Genomic DNA, 23,034 nt, shown 5'->3' with positions numbered 1-23,034 from the left:
GTAGACCTGGTCCAGGTCGGGTCGGGTCAGTCACAAGGGGCAATTTCACAAAAAAGCCCAGAGGCATTTTGGTCTGCGCCCGCCATTGGCAGTGCCAGTTGTTAGCGCTCCTTGTTAGCGCCCGTTGAAAATCGCAAAAATAAACAGAAAGCTTCCAGACTAACACGCATTTGCTAATTGCGCGGGCAAAAATCTGGCGGACCAGTGCGCCCCGCGTTTACAGCCTGCAAAAGCTTTCTGTGATCCGTACCCCAGCGAGTACCAACGAAAACAGGCTTGTCCAACACAAAGAGCTCCAGCCTACCTCAGGGGTTTCAATAGATGGCTGTATCTATTCGTTTTATGTCAGAGGATGTAACAGGCGGGAAACATCACTGTTGAGGCTTCCTGTCTGTGGTCTTGACCTGGTCATGTCCCACGAGGATAGGAAATCATGTGTGCGTGTGCGTGTGTGTATGTGTGCGTACCATACTTTGCCTGAAGAGCCACGCATTAAGAGTGGATGAGATCCTGTTATGGATAAGAAAAGAGGACATAACAGAATTGAATTCTTACTATCTGTTCGGTGTCCGTCGTTTTGTTAATAAGCAACAAAAAGTCAGGAAACATTTCTTACAAATGTAAAACTGACAATTGCAGTAGTGCCCTACCTATACCTATGAAATCAAATACGTCCCCTTGACAACCACAGCAATGACTGTTGATCAGAGAACTCTTATTGTTAAAGTTTTATTTTATGTTTTATACAATAACAAACATTTATTTTGTTGGAAATTATTTTAAAAACGTGTGGATGTTATTTTATTTTCTGAAAGCAATATAACCCCCCACACCACACACTTAGTGGTTGTGAACACAACAAAGGGATGTTTAATAACTATAATATAATAGAACTAGAACTATTAATAAGCAGTAGGTTTTAATGATAGACTTTATGTTAAAATCGGTTGACACTATGATATGTGGAGAGTTCATTTAAACAGTGTTTATTGTTCAGCTGGCCTCAATCAAATATACACGCATTCAGACAAGTGTGTGTGTGTGTGTGTGTGTGTGTGTGTGTGTGGTTTTGTCTACGATCTGAAATAATTTTTGGAACACACAAACACAAAACAACATTTAATGAATCTGGTGGCAATTGTCCCTATTATCTTGTCAAACCGGAATGAACCAAGAATAACTTTTAATGACTTAATAGCCCTGTTGCATCATCATCTTAATAAGCCCAGACCACTGATTTAAGTCATTCTGTCACCTTAATATTTGTGTCTGCGTGCATGTGTGCGTGCGTGTGATCCCGTCAGTGCAAGTGTGTGCTGCACAGGCGTAATGTACGTGTCATTTTTGGTGAAAGCAGTGGAGGAGGATTACAGGGAATTGTGGGTAATTACCCTTCCATCAGCTTCATAATTGCTTCACTCTGATTGGCTGGTCTTTTGTTCCTGAAACTGACAGCTGCGGGGCAAGCAAGGGAGAGAGAGAGAGAGAGAGAGAGAGAGAGAGAGAGAGAAGAAAATGAGCTAGCGAGTGAGAGTAAGGGAAGGCAATGCACAGGGTGATGTTAAAGGAAGGCGAGAGAAAGAAAGATGAAAACAATGAAGAGGAAGAGAGAGCAAGTGAGCGAGAGAGTCAGAGTGGTTTTAAGTGGGCAAAATGAAAACAGAGGGAAGAAGTAATATTGCTTTTTTCACCTGTACAACAAAAATGCCAAACAGAAAAACAGAAGGATAAAATTGGAGCCATCTTCAGTTCTCAGTAGTGCTCATTTAACTTCCCAGGCAGCGGTCTGCTCCAGTGCTATAGAAGTAATCAAGCAGACAGTGTGACAAGCCAAGTGAAGCCAGCACAACCACTGCCTACACATCTCTTAGCCCAGCTTCATACTAATGGAGCTAGCTCATGGTCAGTAACAATGCAACGGTCCATAGTGTAAATAGGACACTTCATTGGACTCCTTTGCTGCTTCCCCCCCGGACAGATAATCTCTTTGTTATTCCGATCTCCTGTTATTCCGATCTCTCCGGAGTGTCTCCATTATGTCTAAACGCTGAGGCCTTGTGAGACCGTCGTGAACTTGCCAGTTCACCTTCTACTTCTCTCTGCAGATCAGTCTGGCCTCGATCACATAAAGGAAACCCTAACCCTATGACCAAACCCTAACACCAAAGGTGTGTGGGTTTACCACTGTGGAATACTTTATGTCCAACCATTAAAAGCCTTTTCCAAACATTGAAAAAGTGACAGGACCAATCTGCACTCGTGGGCGGGAGTTTCATTTCTTGACAGACAAGGAGCACCGCAGACTGGCGAAGTAAAAAAACAATGGTCAAAGTGTAGCGATCCACACAGCAATCAAAACCAAGAAGATTGGATGTGCGATGCTGAGCAGAAATCTGCACAGAAGACTCATACCCTAGGAGAATATGTTTTTGCTTTATTTGGAACCCGATTCAAAGAGAGTGAACAGAGCACAAGCACCACTCATAGCACGTTACCAAAGTAAAGGCACGCACATATTTGGAAACCCGTTGCTGCCCAGTCAAGGCCAGACGGATATTCAAAGCGAAACGCAAACTATAAGATCTGGATAGTTTCACGAGGCTATGGTGTTGTACAGTGCAAGCCCATTTTAAACCCCAACCCAACATGAGCATATAGGCAGGCAACATTAGCTATAGATAAGTATTGGCTTTAGGTGTTAAACCCTTGGTGAAAGCACACCTGTATTTCTGTGTTGTAGACCACCATTGTCCCCTTTCTATAGGAGGTGCTTTCCAATACAAATGAGATTATATGCATTAAGGAAACCAAAGCACTAACCGTTCCAGCATGCCCACTGGACCACTCTGTATAAACCAACAAAACATTGATTCATGCTCTGTTGTGCCCGCTCTCTTATCGAGGCTGAGACGAGGGAGAGAAATGTAAATTAAAGAGAGCTGTGATATCAGTGAGACTCAGAGACCTCGCCCTGACGCCAATAGTAGCGCACGTGACATTAAAGCAGCTAACTGCTGTGTGTGATGTGTGTATGTAACATGAATCATGTATAGCTTGAGGGATAGAATATAACGGTTGTCAGAAGTCATTTTGGGGTCAACACAGATTTTCCAATACTGTGAAATAACAAAACATGCATTGATATCCAAACCAACATGCATGGCTTAAGTTAAAACAAATGATTCCTCTATTTATAAAGCTGTTTACAATTCCCACTTGGATCATTTGTTTGAAAATGATAGAGAAAGGATTTCTTTATGAGTAGGTTCTTTCTAACTCTAGACTGCAATCAGACCCTACACAGAACTGCCTCGTGTTGGCTATATTTGTGTGCACATACAAATAAATGTTTACCCTTATGTGCTAAAACGATACTTTCCCAAAGCTTTGTATTCAATCACTTATATAAACACAGACATAAGGACAGACAGAAAAACTGAAGACTGTCAGGCTTTGTGAATTGATGTTGAGTTATTCTCTTATAGGCCTTATCCAATAGCCATCAGGATCATCTGGTCTCGGTGTAAGAATACTCAGAGGACACGCAGGCCCTGCACTACAACTCTTTGTTCGGAGTTATCTTTTGCTGATAATAACAACAACTTGTACCACATGCCTACAAGGCTGCAAGCTCAAAAACTTTGCGATGGGTTTCCATAGGAATGTAGAACAAGACGTAGACATAAGACGGGCAAACCCTTTAATAGCACAGCCACAACAAAACCTAAGCACAGCATATCATTATTTGCATTAGATACAGACATACAGGCAGACAGAAAACCCCCACACACATACAAGTGTACACTATGATAAAGCCTTCAGAAGACGCAATGAGAGCAGGGAATAAAGACAAACGTGGCGGAATAAACCAACTGAGAGTAACAGCAGAGCATCTGCGGGGTTTACCAACAGAGATGCCGACACCCTCGACGAGGACAGCCTGGGAGGCGGGGCCGCTGATTACTGGGCTGCCTGCTAGAAATAATTTCCTCGTTAAGACCAATTCAGTTAATTGGTTAACCACTGTTAGCGTGCTAGCGAAGGTTACCGGGAGGAGGAGGAGGGGCGATGGGCGGGTGGGATTACATTGTAAAGGGGGGTCGGACCAGACGGATGGAAAATGTAACGATAAAAACATAATGGAGAACAATTACATACAGTAAATGCAGAATGATAGAGTGAGACTTTGTGCCAGAAAGACAGAGAAAGGCTACAATATTTAAAAACATGCATGAAATGTAAAAAATAGATATAATATAACTAGAGGAATAATCACAATCAACAATTTCCCGCCCAAATTTCTCTGCAGTGCAGTGGTTGGATGTATTGCGGATGGTGAGGAGACAGAATGCGGTGCTGTGGTGCTGCGTGGCCTGGTGTGCTGCAGCTCAACATCAGACGAGGGATCTGGTGGTGGACCTGAGGAGGTCTGGGTCACCCGCTACAGCCCTCTGCATTCGGGGGAATCGATGGAGCCATTGTCCAGGTCTACAGGGATCTTGGGGTCCACTCCAACGGCGTCTACGAAGGGGACCAGAGTGCACTCTGGTTTCTGAGGAAGCTCCGGTCCTTGGACGTCTGCAGCGCCAGGCTGCAGACGTTCTGAGTCTGCGTTGGCCAACGCTCTCTTCAACAGCAGCGGGCGGGCATGTGGGCAGCAGCGGCGCCCCACAGGAAATCCCTCATTACTGAGGCCATCAAGCCCTTTAAAACCCCTCCCTATCCGAAAGTAACGTCTAAACAGGGGTCGGCAACCCTAGGCACGCGTGCCACCACTGGCACGTGGATGCATAATCATTGGCACACTTGCAAAAAATATATATTATTTTTTTTTTTTTCACCGCTACAATGCGGCAGCGTAATCATTACTACCGATTTGTTTTGCACTTTATTCAGTTTTGGGCATTTCCTCCCAGTGCAAATATGTTTAAATTAGTTACTGAATGAGAAGAAAATATTTAAAAGATTTTTGCAAGTGGCCTGTATGCATGGCCTTCACATGCTTTTTTTGCAAAGCTGTACATGTCTTAAAGATATTGATGTGGATGTTTCCATCATTCTCATATAATGTCTGTTTTTACATTTCTCACAGTGCAAATATGTTTTTGAGTTTCTGAAAGCAGTATTTTAAGATGGGATATATGTAATTATAATTTGTAAGCCCATGTTGCAAATATAACAACAACAAAAAAACTTTAAAATGTTGATGCATGATTGTGGACTATATGGAAATAATACAATTCCAGGTCTTCTGGAAATGTTTTTGGTTGCTGTGTCATAATTCAGCTTAATATTTAATATATTGTTCCTTAAGGCACACTCATTAACGAGAAAATGTCCAACTGGCACTACATGTTGAGAAGGTTGCTGACCCCTGCTCTACACGGTCAGATTATCTCACGTTGAACCCAGCCATTTGTGCAATATGCCGGACCCAATTTACTTAACTTAATATATGCATATAAATTTTAAGTCTATATAGGAACATGTTTTATTACATTCTGCGGTTGGTTGGATCCATAGTTGATCTATGATTAGAATATTTATATTTATGCTATTTTTTGTGTTTATATTGCTTGTTGTGTCCATCCTATTCTATTTCCTTTGATGTTTCTGGCTTGAGCTGAGTAACCAATAATAACCAAAACAGACTAACTAATAATTTCCTCCGGGATCAATAAGCGTATTTGTATCTGCCAAACATTAGAAAGATAGCTTGATGATGCCTTCTGCTCTGACATTTTCAGGACGTTGTCAGCAAATCTGCTGTAATCTATTGATCGATGCACTATGATCCCTGACAAGTCTCTCCTCCAACAATCAATAGGCCCAGTACCGTAAAGAAACAGAGCCAGGGTTCTGGCCAGCCGTTAGTTATAGGACCCAGCAGCTCATTATAACGCTGCGCTCTAATTGAAACACTCACGATCAGCAGCACCGTCATATCATTTATTCATATCCATGAAAAAGCTGTCTAAATGTCCTGCTGTCATTGAGGTGGATAGCTGTTGATTAGTGTTGATTAAAGCCAGGAATCATGGAGGAGTGTGGGGGGGGGGGGGTGTACATGAGAGGGATCAGGGACCGCCTAGTGGTTAAGTGAGTGAACGTAATAGTTTCAATTTAAACCGATGAATAGGAGGAGCTGGTCTCGGGCCGACCACAGGAGACCGGCGCCGACAGAGCCCGAGCTAATCGGACGGCTTTATAGAGAGGTTCAGTGGAAGGGAATGTCTAGGTCTCTTTGTTTGTACCGTTTTCTATTAAGTCGTTTAGCAGATGCTTTTCCAAAGAGGCTTGAATTGTTGAAATATGAATAAGGGCTAATGCATCAGGCTAGAGGACGCATAGAGGGAGACTACAGACACTAAAGTGGCGCTTTGTGTTCACAAACTGACAGTCTTCCTCTCCGCCCAGTGTAACTTTGAAAACATGTGACACTCCATGAACTACATTGTTCTCTTCTCCTCGAATTTCACCCGAGATAGACACACTTTGCCCTCTTCACCAGAGTTTCTGACCTTGTATTTACAGACTGACCTATGTTAGGTTTATAACAATATACATAAGAGTACACCTATACACCTATGTTACCTAGCTAAGCCTCCTCCCTCCATCGTAGATGTACTTTGTAGGCTTAAGGGCAGCAACTCGGTTGTGCCTTGTAAATCTTCCCATTGCCTAGCTCTTGTTAAATAAACCAGTTTATGCATTTGCGTGTGCGTGTGTGGAAAGACACGTAACCATATCTCTGTGTTGCGTGTTCAGATACTTTGAGGCAGTAGAGATTCTACATAAAAGAAAAATTACATTTTATGTGCATTGGTGTAAATCCGCACCATCACTTTTGTACCACTCAGACCATTTACAAGTCGGTCTGCCGGAAAACGAGTTTGAGTGTGTGGAGGACGTACATGTCGTCCCATGGCACTGACATTTAGTCCGACTTTATATGAATAACAATAAAGATTACTTGTTTTAATGCATCTTGTTTAAGAGACACAGCGAAGGGGAATGTAAATGCCTTGCATGGCACTGTATGTGGACCATTTAGACGGGAACATGGGACGTACGGGCACACACTTAAAACACATGTGTGCCGTGTGTATGAACACATGGAGCCGGAAGGGGTGAGTAATTAACTCAAAAGAACATACATCAATATCCCGCAGACGCCTATGCTGTTCCGCTCTCTCCATCCATTACCGGCTAACCTTTAAAACATCAGTCCCCGGTGCCTACAAGTCACAGTCCCCACAAGTGAGTGTGTGTGTGTGTGTGTGTGTGTGTGTGTGTGTGTGTGTGTGTGTGTGTGTGTGTGTGTGTGTGTGTGTGTGTGTGTGTGTGTGTGTGTCTGGCTACATGGGAAAAGGGCTGATGGAAATCCATATTTCCTGCGTACTCGTCATTTTCTCTGGCAGAAAGCTAATAGTGGCTTTGATGTACAGCATGCCAGAGAGACCCTGTTGCTGAAACTGAAACGGAGAACACAAAAACAAAAAACGGTGCTGTTTTTTTTACCGTATCTCCCCGTCCTATTTATGATTAAATTATCTGGCAGATGCTTTTATCCAAAGAGACCAACAGTGACTTCATGTCACTTGGGAGCAGGTAGGGGCTGCCGACATTATCACTACATTATCCTGCACCCGGTCAATCTATATGTTTTTTAACTGAAAGTTTGTGCATTATCTTCTATTGCTTTATTAACCACCAATAGCCACAAGCACACAGCTTATGGCAGTTTATTGGTGTTTCTATATTCTACAACCAAATCTTAGCTGGATAAAGTAGTAGGAGAAAGTAGCATAGAAGTGCACGGTAGTACATTTAAAAAGCATAAACATCCACAAAGTAACTGCAGGCAAGCAGTGTAAAACCCTGCGCATATACACTCTTGAAAAAACCCTCGGAGCACCAAGACATTTCCTCAAACGTGTCTGGAAGAAAACCGTTAAGGCTTTTAAAATAGAGCAGTGCCATTGTTCCCACAATGCATCCTGATCAAATGTGTTTTTCTCTAGCCCTGCCTTTAATACGTTTGAAGACAGCTTCTGTGGGCTCTGTGGTTATATACCAGGAGCCAGTGAGTGTTGGTCTGAAAGCCTCATCTGGGATTAAGAGACATTTATTCTCCTTAGCTCCCATAATGCTACGAGAGCCCCGCTTTCACTCCAATGAATATTTCACACTTTCATCTCATATGCAATCTCCGCTGCCTGTGTGTGTGTGTGTGTGTGTGTGTGTGTGTGTGTGTGTGTGTGTGTGTGTGTGTGTGTGTGTGTGTGTGTGTGTGTTCCCAAAAACATTTTTTTGGGTGGGGGGATTTTACTGCAGGCATGGGGAGGATATTAACATGAAACAGGATATTATTTGTGTGTGTGAGAGTGTGTGTGGAATAGTCGTTGCTGAATATGTATCAGAAGTACACTACACGAATAAGAACACACAGGGAATAACATTGAATAATTATTGGTCTTGTCAGTTTATGACAGACAATGTACCCGAATAGCATGATTATATATTTTTTATTCATATTTTGACTTCACTGATAGTTATTACTGTACTTAACAAACCGAATGCCAGAAATGGAATTTGTACTCATGCACAACCAAAATGAAAAAAGAATATTTATATGAAATGAAAACCACACACACACACACCAAAAGGTCATGAACCGAATGCATTTTGAGAAACATCGCTAGAGCTGGCACCAACTGTACCTAAACCCCCCATCACATGTTGGAAACACTCCCGTCTCCATGGCAACGCCACATATCACGGGGAGGGGGGGAGAAATTGGAAGTGTGCCAATTCATCCAACCATCGCTGCTGTCTTTACCGACCCCCGAATAAAAAAAAGGCAGCCCAACCTACATACAGCTCAGTGTACTTTAGGGTGCGTGTGTGTGTGTACCAATGCCATAGTACTACAGCCGTCATAACCCCCCCCCCCCACCCTCCCCCTCCCTTACAGAGAAACCAACGGCTACATATATTCTGAGCTTGTTGCGCAGCCGAGACAGACATAATAGGTTTTACATGGCGCTCCCCTGGGCGTTGGATTATCAAACTCTTAACTCTCTCTTTTGGAAGCTCCAGAGTGTACCGCGGGCGGGGTTAACCGTAGTCTGACAGCCTGCAACCCAGCTCATTGGAACAGTGTGAGAAAATGTTAATGCCTGCGTTTAACGCAGAGTTCTCATGGTCGTCAGGCCGGGGGTCATCTGGTCTTTGCCTGATGCCTGACTCTGATGGTTTTGCTTGGGGCAGGTGAGGGGGGGCGGGGGGGTGATGGGACACAGTCCCCCCCCCAGCCCCTCCTCTCTGGATTTGGAGGTGTGGTGATGGGGTCGTGGGAGGTTACAGGTGGGGAAGGATAAAACACACTAACCAGGAATGGAGCCAAAGAGAAGGGCGAGACAAAGAGTAGAAATGCTGGAGTGTGCCAGCGGATCAATAACAAAGGAGAAGGGGAGAGAGGAAAAAGAACGAAGAAACGACAGAGGAAGGAAGGAAGGAAGGAAGGAAGGAAGGGAGGGAGGGATGAGAGACAAAGACTACAAAGTGAGGTAAAGAAGGACAGAAGAAGGAAGCGGGGAAATAAAGAAAGAAAGACCCATCTAAAACTCCACTTCTAACATAGTTGTACCTGGACAGAACAGATTTGTTCTTCTGAAGGACAGCAAGGACACAAGCGTGATTAAAAATAAAACACCTCTAATGCGAAGGCCACCCAACCAACAACGCTTTAGCTCGTGTATCTGCCTCTTGTTCTCCATTTCACTATCGTTGGCTAATTAGTACCACTAGTTCCTCATTAGTCACGTCCTTCCAGCTCCGTGTGGCTGTTTGTGGAGGCCAAGGCCATAGCATGTTCGGAAGAACAGAAGGAAACACGTGCATTAGCTATAAATATCTTGATATAGCCTTTAAAAAATATATATAGTCACACACACACACACACGATATACGTATATACGATATAGGTCACCAGCTTGATTTTTTTAAGCGCCATCTGAGGCAGGAAAGACATCACAGCAAGCAGTAAAATCACACATATTGAAGCAGCTAAAAGGATCTTCCTGAGAGAACAGTTCTCAGCGGCGGTGTAGATTATACATCTTTATAATGAGAAGCGGCACCACTGGCACAGAGGCTAGCACGGTGGTTCTCTCTCTGCTGGGTCGTCCTGCCCCAGGTCTTTCAGTGAGGAATGTGCAGGTTCTCTCCATGTTCTCTCCATGGTCGCGTTAGGTTTTCCTCTGGCGGCTCCGATGCCCTCCAGGACAGGAAGAGCACTCAACAAGACCACTCAAACCTATTTCAACTGTAAATATAAGTCAAATAGACTCTCCAGGCATTGTATTCCTCTCTAAAGCCTCCATATGAAAATTGGGCCTGTCCCTTTCGAGAGGAATAGTCTCGCGGGGAAGGTGTTTCTAGCCCAATTGAAATGGGTATTTGGTTCACTTACATTTAGGGCATGTAGCAGACGCTTTTAACCAAAGCGACTTACAACGGTTAATACACACCGACGCCGGAGTCAACAAATGCAAGGTGACAGCCAGCTCGTCAGGAGCAGTTAGGGTTAAGTGTCTTGCTCAGGGACTACATCGACACTAGGAGGAGCCGGGGACCGAACTAGCAACCTTCCGGTTAGAAGTCAACCCGCTCTAACTCCTGAGCTAAGCCGACCCCGGTTCAGTCCCCAATGTCTGCAGAATGCCTGTCGGCATCCCTGAGCAAGCAAAGATTAGATTGATTCCCTGCCAACCGAAGATGGCTAAAACAGCCTCTTGGTACACTATCGCTAAAGAGGAAGGAACATAGTACGCACTGAAGACAGAACCAGCCCTCCTGAATAAACAACCTAGTTACCAGAAGACACTCGCTGCCTCTCCAAGGACCTTCATGTAGTGGCTAGATCACAGCAACCTGCTTACTAAGCATCTCTCTGCTTAATTAGTCAGTGGGTTTGCACAGAGTCGTGCAGCATCCATCCCCCCCTTTAAGGCATGCAGAGGAAGACCGGGTACTATATGTTTGAGAATAATACAATACAGCCGCTGGGTTGTCAAACATTTTTGGGTCAGTTTGGTGGCAGGATATGAAATAAAGTTCACTGTGGGGGTAGCCTGGTCCTGCTCAATAAGAGGGCGACTTTTTCACACACAGATCCACCCAATACTCAAGTCTGAAAAAGTTCCTCAGCCACAATTCAACAGCATCCTTCACCGGCCAACTGAACCCCTACAATACTTAAGAAGAAAGCTAACACAAAACGTCTAAATAAATAAACCGGGAAGAGATTGTAGGGGGGCAGGATAACAGAAAGTTTAGAAATATTTCGGTTACGTTTTTAAAAAGCCTCAAAAGTGAATTGCTAATGACTGTGCTAGAGGCAAAGTAAATCCTTCCTTGCCTTTATATTTCTGCTTGAGAGGCAATATCTTAAGGTATTTTAGGTAGCGACTTCTGAGCCGAAGCCTCTGGCATGCACACACACACACGCACACGCACGCACATACACAAACAACAGTATAAGCTTGATTAAAAGGAGAAGAATTAAAAAGCAGACCTTTACAACCTCACAAGTATATGTAATGGTCACGTGTGTAATGGTCACGTGTGTAATGGTCACCCGGGAACTAGGCTTCTCGTTCGCATGCTGTATGTTGGCAACTGTCAAGCAGCCTATTAAACAGCCCATCCATCAGACTGAGGGCTGCCCAAGTCCATCCATTCCTTAGCCCTAGTACAATACTGCAATAGTATTGATAGTTGTCATCCAATAGTACCGCTTAGGGATGAAATGCAAGTAAAAATGATTGGTATGAAAAAATGGAGGCGATTGATCATACAAGTTCAATATGATGACAAAAATGATGATGAAAAAAAACCCACAAATGGTTTTATAAATCGTGGATATACTATTGATGTCATTATAATGTCCAACGTCTTGGCTAAAAACTGTAAAATCGACTTCATGGTTGTGTTGAAGAGTATTTCTGAGAATCGGTGTGTCTTGTGTAACACTAGTTACAGCTGAATGTTGGAGCCAATAAAGAGGTTAATGATCTTGATGATCTTGTAAAAACACAAACCTGACGAGAATATCTGAAGCAATACTTCCACAGCTGAATAAACCAAACCCATTCCCAGAGGTGGTGTGGTCTGTTGAGTTTAGGCGGCTGTTGATGATCCGTCAAAGTTATCACGTTCTGGAACGCTTGACAAGAGCCACACCGTCTCCCTCACACGGCACTCACACAGCACGTATGTCAACGGATCTCATTGACTTTGCATTGAGCGCTCTCCAAATGCATTGTGGGTCAATCCGTTCTGTCGGCTACGTTTGCCTGCGTCAAAAAGTTGAGAAATGTTCAACAGCGATGGCTCCGTCGGCCAATCAGATTGCGTTACCCATACGTCAGACGCGCCCTCCGTCATCCGTCGACTAGGGGTGTAAACGATACACTCATTCGTACGAAAATTTTCGGTACAGGTTTTTTTTTTTTTTTATAAAGTTTTTATTGATTAGCACACACTCTTGTCTTGTCCTGATGTTTTGTGTTGAGGACCACAATGAAAATAAGTCCTGGACTTTATGGTGTTTTTATCCCCTGTATTTGACGTCTTTCCATTTGTGTAAGGCATTTGCTTGATACAATTTAATAAATCAAATCAAAATCCAATTGTTTAATAAAAACAAAATAATAAAAACTGCTGTACCGAAAAACATACCGAACCGTGACTTAAAAACCGAGGTACGTACCGAACCGTGACTTTTGAGTATCGTCACGCCCCTACCGTCGACGGACATGCACAATGTGAACGCGCTGTCAGCCTGAACCATGTCTACAGCGGGGGTCTACCTTGTCCTTGTCCTCCACCAGGTCGCTCAGGATGTCGTCTGGGTCCAGGATCCCCCCGTCACAATACTCCACATGGTGTGTCCGAACCAGGAAATCCCCTTCCTACAAAATAAAATTCACCAAAACATATTAATCAACCGATATGCGGATCAATTTAACAGGAAACTTGTTGCAGCAAAATTCATTAATTTAATCCATTCATTTTAGCAACTGAATTATTGATTACCTACACATGAAATCCATTGCCAATGTTTTTTCTACTCAAACTATCACCGGTAACTCGTGCGTGCGTGCGTGCGTGTGCATCTTCAATTAATGCCTCCAAAGTCTCATTTAATAACTCCCTGGATATTATATATCTGAATAAATATTCACTGTTTTCAATTAAATGAGGTAGACTAATGTTTTTCAAAATAAGCACAGCCCACACAACTTATTTCTAACAATTTGGCACCAGTTAATTGTCAGACTAACTATTCTGTTGAAATACATCATCATTTTTCCTCACTCTTTTACATTGTTTAGACACCTGACTCACATACTCCCCATCCCCCAACTAGCCTCACTGTGCATTCCTAAGCCAAGCTTTCTCCCACAATGTCATATCGCTGACCTACAGGAATGCAGGCTATTGTTACATCCCATAATATCCCAGACCCACACCCAGGCCAGATGTATCAGCTTAGGGAGGGAGTGTCATTTTTATCCATAAATCCTTCACTTCCACATTTTTTTTTATCCTGCAGGAGTACTCTGGCAAGCATGGCCCCCAGGACAGAGACCGGAACTACGTCAGGTGAAGAGCAGTCTTTCAGATCAGATGTTAAACAGAGGTCTTGACTGTCATTAAGGAACCCATGGCCCCATAGCAAGGGTCCGGGTGCACACCAGTGCTGTGATTGTCAAATTGCCCAGCTGGCTCTTGTACCAACATGCCCCCCCCTAAAAAATCCCCTGGTTTCTGATTGGATCGTTTCATTCCTCACTGCTCCACTGTGATCGCATGCTGCATCCCCCGGGTGGGGGCTACTCACTGGCAGTGGACCAGGTGTGATACATCACTATGTTAATAGCTTTAGGTGCCTTGAAAAGCGCCATTTGATTAATTGTTCTCCTGATGAATGTACTATCTTAACCTGTGCATGTGATTCCCAACAGCGTTTTCCCCAAACTTTAAAGTCAAAACCTTCCAAAAGCCTCGACAGGCACACTGTATGAATGAAATCCCTCTGCGTCAACCGATGCAAAAGAATAATGGAAGGCAAGGAATTCAATTTACCAGAGATGCCTTTAACGACCTTAACTTCTACATTTAAAATGCAGTTCATTCCGTCTTAAAAGTATTACAGTGTAAAGGCATGTCCAGCTAATTTAATCTTACCAAGAGCATTTATGTTAAAAGTACAACTACTCACTAATGGCTTAGTTGATGTAATTGCCATCTTATTGTATTAGTACTCGACTTTATGGAACCTTTAAGTGTCTCGATAGCCACATTTTAATCCAAGCTGGCACGGTGCGTTCGATATCTCGGAAAACGGCAAAATTACCCCCCCCCCCCCACACCGTAAACTGACTTATGCAGATGCAGGCAAAGTAGGCTGCTGCTAATCACGTTACACCTTAATTGCAGCGAAATAAAGCTCGATTTTAGCAGACCGTCTGCGCGGGTCTAATGCATGTCTGTGGTGGCCTGCTGTCGTTCAGAGATCAGCGAACGATCTCTGACGACAGCCGAGGGGCAAAGAACCAGGAGTGATGGGAGACAAGAGCGGTGAGCATGTTGATCTGAGCAGAAGTTTGGGAGGATTACGTAGATAAAAAGGAACATAATGCCAGTGTACGGTATAGGAAAACCTCACGTCTACCCACTCTGCCAATTACACGAGTGAGAAGGGACAGAGACATGGTAAGCCCAACGATAAGACTTGTAAACACACAGGGCTAATCTTCAAATCAGGGGGATTAGTGCTTGAATAGATTTCCCCGTGATACTACCGCTGATAAGAGGAGCTATTTTTAGGTGTTCAGCCCTTAGGAGATGACCTAGAAATGCATAAAATGGTCTCACTGTGATTAACCGCCTGCTGTTAAACCTGTGGCACCGAATTACAGTGATCAAAGTTTGAACACGGTGGACTACACAGTTCTCACAACAGGGGAAACACATGACTTGCATGACAGGAATGTGAGTTTTTTTTCTGTTTTACTGTGTTTCCAACCACACCCTTTTCTCTCTCAATGAAGAAAAACATGCTTGTTCTGTTGTTTTCATTCCATCCTACCGTTAAAATACAGGAATCCAACGTTTTTGGCATTATAGTATAGAAAAAGTTAAGAGCATTCAAAATAGGAGACTTTACTTTTTATATTTTCCAACAAAAAATTTTGTTGATTTTGTTTGAATGTGGATCAGTTTTCACAAGAGACTGGTAGAGGCCTGGTTTCCTGGTTGTATCACGTTAGAAAATAAACCACAGTGGAAAGCAAAATCAATTATTTTTGAAAACACACAACATCTGAAGTGTCTCATGAAATCATAACAAACGATTCAGTGCGTCATCTACTTATTTGGAGAGAGAGAAAAAAACGCAGAGGAAACCAGATTTTGTTAGTTCATCTCCAGTCAGACCCATCTGGACCCAGCAGAAACAAGGGACAATGAGGTTCAGCTGCTGCCACGGCAACCGGTATACATGGTTGACACCGTACGTAACAAAACAGTGAGATAAATCCAAATAACAATTATTTTACAGATCTTGGGAGCAGGTGCACGACCATCCATGTCATTTTTAAAAGGTGGTGCAGGTAAGATTTAAGAGCTATAATTGGAGGGTCATTTTTTTTTAAATGCCATAGCCATCCTCCACCTATTAGTGAGTGAAATGCTCTGTGAGAATATCTGTTCCGGTTGACTACCTGCATAGATTTGAGTCCATTTAGATTTTAGACTGCTCCCTGGTAATTTATGATCAATCAAGCTCTCTTCCCTGATTTGTTCAGGGAATCCATCTGGCCTGCCAATCAAAGGTGTGTGAAATGCAACAATTCTCAACGGCAGAGAAAAATAGTGGTATGTAAAAAAAAAGAAAAAGAAAAAAAAAAAAGAAGTGCATTAATGTTTTCAGATGATATGCCTACATACCTTTTGGTTCTTTTTAACAAAATTCTGCAGACTTCTTCTTTGACATGGTGTCAATTAGTTTGGAACCAAGTAGATGTTCCTTAAGGTACAACTAGCAGTCCTCCTTAGGTTGGGTGAGGTCAAAGTCATCCGTCTTACAGTCATTAAACCATCAGATTATAAAAACAAACTCCCGAGTATTGAATATTATTTGTATCCATTGTTAATGTTTTTTCTAACACAAGATAGCCTATCACAAAAATATGTAATACAAACGGTCTGCATATGTCCTTCTGGCCAAAATGAAGAAAATCGATTAAGAACTGCTTTTCCTTTTGAAAGTAACACCAGCGATTGTCCATTTGGTCAAACAAGTTCATATCGACCAACTGACCAAAATCTGATCTGCCCTACTGCCTCATGTTTTACTTTATCTGTTCGGCTCGCAAACCCCATGTTTACCTTAAACAACCATGACAGCTCATCGTGCCAACACTAGAGCACAACGTATCAATACGACTGGTTCACACAACAGAAACCTAACCCCAGCGGGAACAGGTGGACAATAGAGTGGAGTGTGAGAGAGCCCTTGTCCCAGGCCGGTCCCTGTGGTCCGTGTGTTGAGACCCAGCCGCCACGCGTCTCCCCCCTCCCTCCCTCCCTCCCTCCCAGGACTAATTGTTTCCCACTGGCCTGGTGCCAATGGTTTATGATGATATCGGCTCTTCTTACTGCCAGGACACACACACACTCCACTCTACACATACAATGCTGGGCACGTGAACACACACACACACCAGCATCAGCGCCTTCTTGGATCTGTACTGTGAGCTATGTGGCGTCACTGTGATTTACTTGTGGGCGGAAGAAAAACAACATTGGAGGCGTGCAAGAAAGTAACTTTCGGGAAAATGCACAGATAATGATATTGGAAACACATTAGCATGGATATTAGAAACATGCAGTTGAGCAAGGCAATGGGATTGAAGATTTGACTTTTGGATACACAAAGAGACCGTTCCAAGTAGAGTGAGCACTAGTGCACGTACACACATGTGTTTGTGTTCAGTGAATTTGACGGCCATTAGGATCCCAACAGAGTAATAAGGTTTAGAGGAACTCCCTGCTAAATCAAAACATTCCTTCCTTGCTTCCTTCCTCCCTCACGTGTCCCTACCTCCCCTCACACTCTCATTCCCTCCCCCCTCCCCCATTGACGTCCCTCCCTTAACTCCTTCCCTCCGGCCCACCCACCTCCCTCCCTCCCCCCCATCACTCCTTCCCTTCCCATCCCTCCTTCCCCTCTTCTCCAGTTAGACCCGTCGCTGACTCCTGTCTCCTCCGCCCTCGCTATCTTTCATTTCCTTTTGTAAAGGACAGTAACACATGGCAGTGTCGTGGACCAGGCGGGAAGCAATTTGTTGTTTGAGGTCTTCAATGACGGGCGATGGAAATTAGTCTGGCCGTTAAACTGGCTCGGTGACAAGCGAAACCCTCATGACTTCCTTCAATGTGTCTGTGCTAATCCCGGCGCCCAAAGTGTTCTTACAACCCTCCCCAGTCTTCTGTCTCCTCGGTTTCTGTGTCTCTCACACTTCCTCCATGGGTGTGGATGACTCAAAACTTGATGACTTATCAAAGCAGCTCTACTGCCAGAGAGAGTTCGAGTTCACGATCAAAGCTAGCTGAAGACATCTGGCAGGGTTTAATTCATCTCGCCGAGTGTCTTCCAATAACACCAAAGTGTCCCGCATGATAACAAAGCCATGCCGGGGTCTTTCATAATGACCTTCCCATACAAAACATCCTCCTCTTCTCCACTCTGGGCCGATAGTCAAGGCTCTCCAGTGAAACAACACAGGGTTTATTCTGTCCTGTGTGCACAAGTTTGAGACAAGCAGAGCTGTGTTAATGGGACCGCCGGTGTCAGCGCATGAATGCCAGCTTCAGAAGAGGACGGTTAAGGAAGGTTAATGTTTACCACTAAACACCACACTCCTTAACTAGTGTGTGAGTCTCTTCCGTGTGTGCATGTGTGCTTGCGTGTGTTAACGGAGAAAGATGAGGTACATATAGTGGTCCTGTGGCAAACAGAAACGTACACTTTTGTTAATTACGAGGCTACAAAAGATTAGGAGGAAATGACTGAGGGAGGAGGCTGGGGAGAGACGACAGAAACACAAAAGAGGACGAGAGGAGTAATTAGCCAAACTAGCTGTGTCCATAGCTCCCTATGAGACACCAGGAGCAGCAGGACAGAGGAGGAGTAGGAGTGAGGAGGAGAGACACGAGGGGAGGGAGGAGGGGGAGGAGAGAAGCAATGCAGCAAGAAGTGAGGAGGAGGAGCAGGAGGCACAGCAGAAAGGACTGGGGACAAGGAAAACCCCGTGGAGGAGGAGAAGGAGAGTTGAGGTGAGAAGGAGAGACGCGAGTTGAAGGAGCAACAATAGCGGAGCGGAATAACAGAGAGGGAGCGAGAGAGGAACACAGGAGAAACCAGAACATGTGGCCGAACAACAGAGGAGTAGGAGGAGCAAGAGGGAGACATACAGAGGATGGAGAGAGGAGAATTAAGGAGGGAAACAAGGGGAAAATAAATAGGTTAATAAAACTAAATGATGAATAAAAGATGAGAAGGAAGGAAGGAGATTCGGGGGGGGGGGGGGAAGGGAGAGATAAACACGGAGAGGGGAGAGTAGGAGAGGGAGATTGAAACGGGCAGAGACAAAAAGACAAAAAGATGGAGAGAACAAGAGCGAGCAAGAGAGAGCGAGAGAAAGAAGAAGAGCGAGCAGGAGGAGCCGCGAGTGAGTAAACACGGGGTGTCAGTGAGCCAGCACAAACAGCAGTGTTTAACAAGGCATTTTAACACGGAGGAGCCAACCAAGCTAATTTGGGCTCCATAAAAGGCCTAATCAATAGAGCACAGAGCAGTCCTGTTACACGGATCACTGACATGAGAACAGACACACCTTGGGGGGGGGGCATACACACAGGCCGAACATCAAACACACTGCTGTTGTGTTTGTACTTTTCTCCGCGGTGGGGCGCGTCGGAGCACCCCACCGCGGAGAAAAGTAAACCAACGCTGCTGAACACAATCACAACAAACCAACCCAGGCCAGTCTTGGCTGGTCTAAACTAGTTTGGTCCATGATTCAACATGGACAATGTTCCAAGTCCTATTTGTATGTGGCTGTGCTATGCCAAAACTGTTGGGAGACATGGAGAGGGATGGAGAAAGATGACGTGGAACTTGAGGAGAAAGGATGCATTTCTGAGGAAGGCAGAGTAGGAGGAGGTTTTTGGGCTGAGGATGATTTTCTACTGAGGATCAGTAGAAATAGTGGCACGTGGAAGATAAAGCAGACATTTAAGAACTACAGCTCTTTGTCCAAAACTGAAGATGAATAACAAGTAACTTTGGGCAAAAAACATATAAATATATATATAAAGTACTGGTATCATGTCCGATGTTAAGTTGATAAATGATCATTATGTTCTCACTGCACAACCGTTCTTCGTTTCAGGCACATTACTATTTATCATGTAATGAGTTAGCAGATGCTTTAATGCAATATGATTTAAGATACATGTCATGAACTAAAATGTAAGTAGTTAGGGCTTCTTGCTGAAGGATGTATGATACATGTAGACTGTAGAGAAGGCAGCTTAATTCTCCAAGCTGGAAGTAAGACAACTTAACCATGACACAATCCTGCTGCCCCCTTTGTATGATGGTAATGTGTCTAGCTTGTGATGATATGATTTAAGAAAGAGATATAATACAACCACAAATACATACCACAAAACCAAAAACTCCAGCATGTATGCAAACACATTTTGAATAGAACCAGCAGGTTGTATTTAAATGTATTTTAATACATCTTCAAAGTTGGTTCTTGAGGTCAGATATTTGGTGTGACCCTGGGGAGGAGTGACTGAAGATGAGAATTCACGTGAAGGAGAAGATTCAGAGGTTAAGATATGGAAGGAAACCGAAAAAAACAAGGAGCAGTGGGTGGCACTCCTTATTCCCAGTGCAACAAAATACACACACACACGCACACGCACGCACACACACACACACACACACACACACACCTGTCTCTCCATCCCTCTTTCTCCCCATTTACTTCCATCTTTCGTGTGCTCTTTGAATAATGGAGCCAATATGAGGCCAGTCACTGAGGAGATCTGCTAGTTTGATAGAGGTCACAAGGTCATGACCACAGGGACCATCGCTCTGGGAGGGAGGTGTGGGAGAGGGGGGGAGAGAGAGAGAGAGAGAGAGAGAGAGAGAGAGAGAGAGATCCACACTCAACTAATGACAGAAAGACCGAAACAGGGAGGTTGATGGAGAGTGAGAGAGAAATAGATACAGACCGACAGACGGAGATAGAAAAAGGGTGATAGACACACACACACACACACACACACAGAAAGAGAAAGCAAACTATTTGCATTTTTCTTTGACATTTCTACACAGCAGAGCCAGATCAGAATGATGGGTTCCTCGTCCCCAGTCTGACCAATCACAGCTCACATCAGAAAGGCTTTAATCTTTCATGCCGCAATTACAGAGAGCTGGACCTCCGTGGGTCGGCTCATTCCCGAGACTTTGGAGTGTGAAAATGATAGGGACCGTCGGGATATAAAATATGATAATATTTGATGGTCTTTTATGACTAATAATTTGGAAATATAAAACCAGAATCATTATGAAAATGCTGTTTCATAAGAAGAGATACGGTCTCGGGTGTGAATATTTAACGATTTCCAGAAAACCGCACCGACATTTTAATATAAACACTGGGAAGAATGATGTAATTAACTTGAGTAATATATATATATAATATATATATATATATAATCCCTAAATGATATCTTATGTTTAAATCTTTTCAGAGATGTTTGAGAACTGGATACAACATAGAGATGACTATATATTTGTTCAACAACAAAAAGCAACTGAACAGGGCTATGCAAAGTCATCCAACGACATTTTAGTACGACACAAGACATGTTATCACAATCATGTTATCACACATAACGATCCTGATGATACACACGATCCCACATACAGCATACAATAAGCAGGATTGCAAAAAAAAAAAGGAAGTCATGGACGGCCATTCAAATGTATTCCTGTGTGTGCATGGAACAGAGCTAGGCCTGATGGCTCTAAGTTTGTTTGGATGCAACATACCTGTTCCAGTAGCTTTCTGACCCGCTGGGTGGCTTGCTGGATGAGATCCTGGACTGTCCAGCCCTCTCTACAAGGCACAACCACCCCGGTCCGCCCGAACATCACGGTCACCTTCATCGTGGCAGCGGCCCTTACATCCAACGCACGCAGGGCCTGAGGTACCCGGGCACTGACCCCACCAGAGATGGATCAAAAGCTCTGGAGGTCCAAGGTATCCGAAGGTTTTCGGCCGGAGAGTGGATACACACCCAGAACAAAGCCAAAAAAAAAGGGGGTGGGTTAGAAACATAAACTAAAACACTAAAACAGGATGGAAAGTAAGTCCATGGGACTGTTTGATTCAAAACCAGATCCCTTGACCTGATTCATAGCTTACTAATCCTTGTCTTTTGATAAATGGTGTTAAATCAGTATGAATATATCCAACAGGTGTCAGGGAATCTATCTTGGGCCAATAAACTCTTGATTCATCACAACAGTGACATATTATAGATTGAATGTTAATATGTTCTTTAGATCCAACATTCCAGGACTTTTATTGACATTTCCCCATGAAATAAATAGGCCTTGCTTCTCTAACTACTAGTGTTCCATTTATCCTGGTTGTAGTTTGAGATTCGCCGGATAGCTTCCACTACGGGGACATGTCTGTAGTGAGGAGAAGTGAGACGAAGGAGGACATGGAAGAGAAAGAGATGGAGAAGAAGGGGATGGGAGAGAGAGGAGGTGGAGAGAGGGGGGTGGAGAGGAGAGAGAGAGGTAAGGAGATGGAGTCAGTTAGAAAAAGAGACCGTGAGAAAGAGACAGACAGACAGACAGAGATGAGGAGGTACAGAGGATAGGAGGTGGATTGAGAAGAGTGAGGTGAAGGGACGGGATGGGAGGTGAAGAGAAGAGGTGAAGAGATGAGGAGGACAGAGATAGGAGGAGAAAAAAAGGTTAAGAGATGAGGAGGACAGAGATAGGAGGAGGAAAAAAAGGTGAAGAGAGGAGCATTAAGAGGGAGAGGAACCCAACCCAAAGCTCAGGCATTAACTATCATGTGATGCCATTTCACCTGCCAACAAGCAAAGCCTCGTATTGAACTCATGCGTGCTTATCAAAACTTCTTCACGACTTACCAAAACGTACAGAACCCAGGCTAAAGTTAGCCACCGTAGTTAGCCTGAGCCACCTCAGCTAGCGTTAGCCACCTTAGCTCTGTACATCACTCCCATTACTTTTTATCCTCCCAACTTTTCCTTAAAAAGTCTTCTTTTATTCCATCCAGTAGTGTCCGATAGATCACGCACAACAACACACGCCCGCTCTGCTCCCGCTGCTATCGATCCGTGCAGACGGATCGATCAGGAGCAAAGTTGAATTTAATTAAGAGGAGTTTGGTAAAAAGTTTTAGAAGTTGCACCAGAGCCGCCGTCTCCTGGCCAGAGATCCCTGCAGATCCCGCACCGCTGGCTCCTGTCACTTTCTTAAAGGGGAAGTACTATTCCCAAAGTATCGCGAGAAAGGGAAAGTAGTTTTTAGTTCTTTGTTTGATTGTTTAACTGCAAGGAGAAGTAGTACTCCAAAGTATCGCGAGAAAAGTGGAACGTTATAGTGCCCCTTGTTTAAATGTTTTTTTTAAAACTGCTCTGCCAATGTCAATATGTATTTAAGATAACAACGAATCCATTATGAATATAATTATTTGAATTGAATTGATTTCAATTAAAGTGCTTACGATAGCGTAAGTAGGATGAGATACGCCCACATCAGTCAGTTTCATCCGAGTGGCTCTATCCGAGTGTCCTTGAATGGTCCTACATGTATCAGCATACGTCTAT

General features: G+C 43.8%; 1 protein-coding gene across 1 annotated transcript in view; it reads right to left on the bottom strand.

Moving 5' to 3' along the window:
* The window catches only part of pard3ba (par-3 family cell polarity regulator beta a), a gene marked incomplete at its 3' end in the record, with an annotated part of 91,920 nt that extends 69,266 nt beyond the window's left edge, over nt 1-22,654 (bottom strand). The window contains exons 1-3 of the mRNA XM_084478877.1: nt 22,333-22,654; nt 21,212-21,409; nt 12,879-12,980 (exon numbers count right to left, since the gene is read on the bottom strand). Coding sequence (XP_084335003.1) covers nt 12,879-12,980; nt 21,212-21,328 — 219 coding nt within the window. The 5' untranslated portion in view covers nt 21,329-21,409; nt 22,333-22,654. The remainder of the gene's footprint in view (nt 1-12,878; nt 12,981-21,211; nt 21,410-22,332) is intronic.
* Nucleotides 22,655-23,034: the final 380 nt, after the last annotated feature.

This window comes from Micromesistius poutassou (assembly GCF_964030765.1).
Source record: "Micromesistius poutassou genome assembly, chromosome: 14".
NCBI classification, from domain to species: Eukaryota; Metazoa; Chordata; class Actinopteri; order Gadiformes; family Gadidae; genus Micromesistius; species Micromesistius poutassou.
Note: the sequence above shows the minus strand (reverse complement) of the source record. Positions and strands in the feature narration are given on the sequence as shown.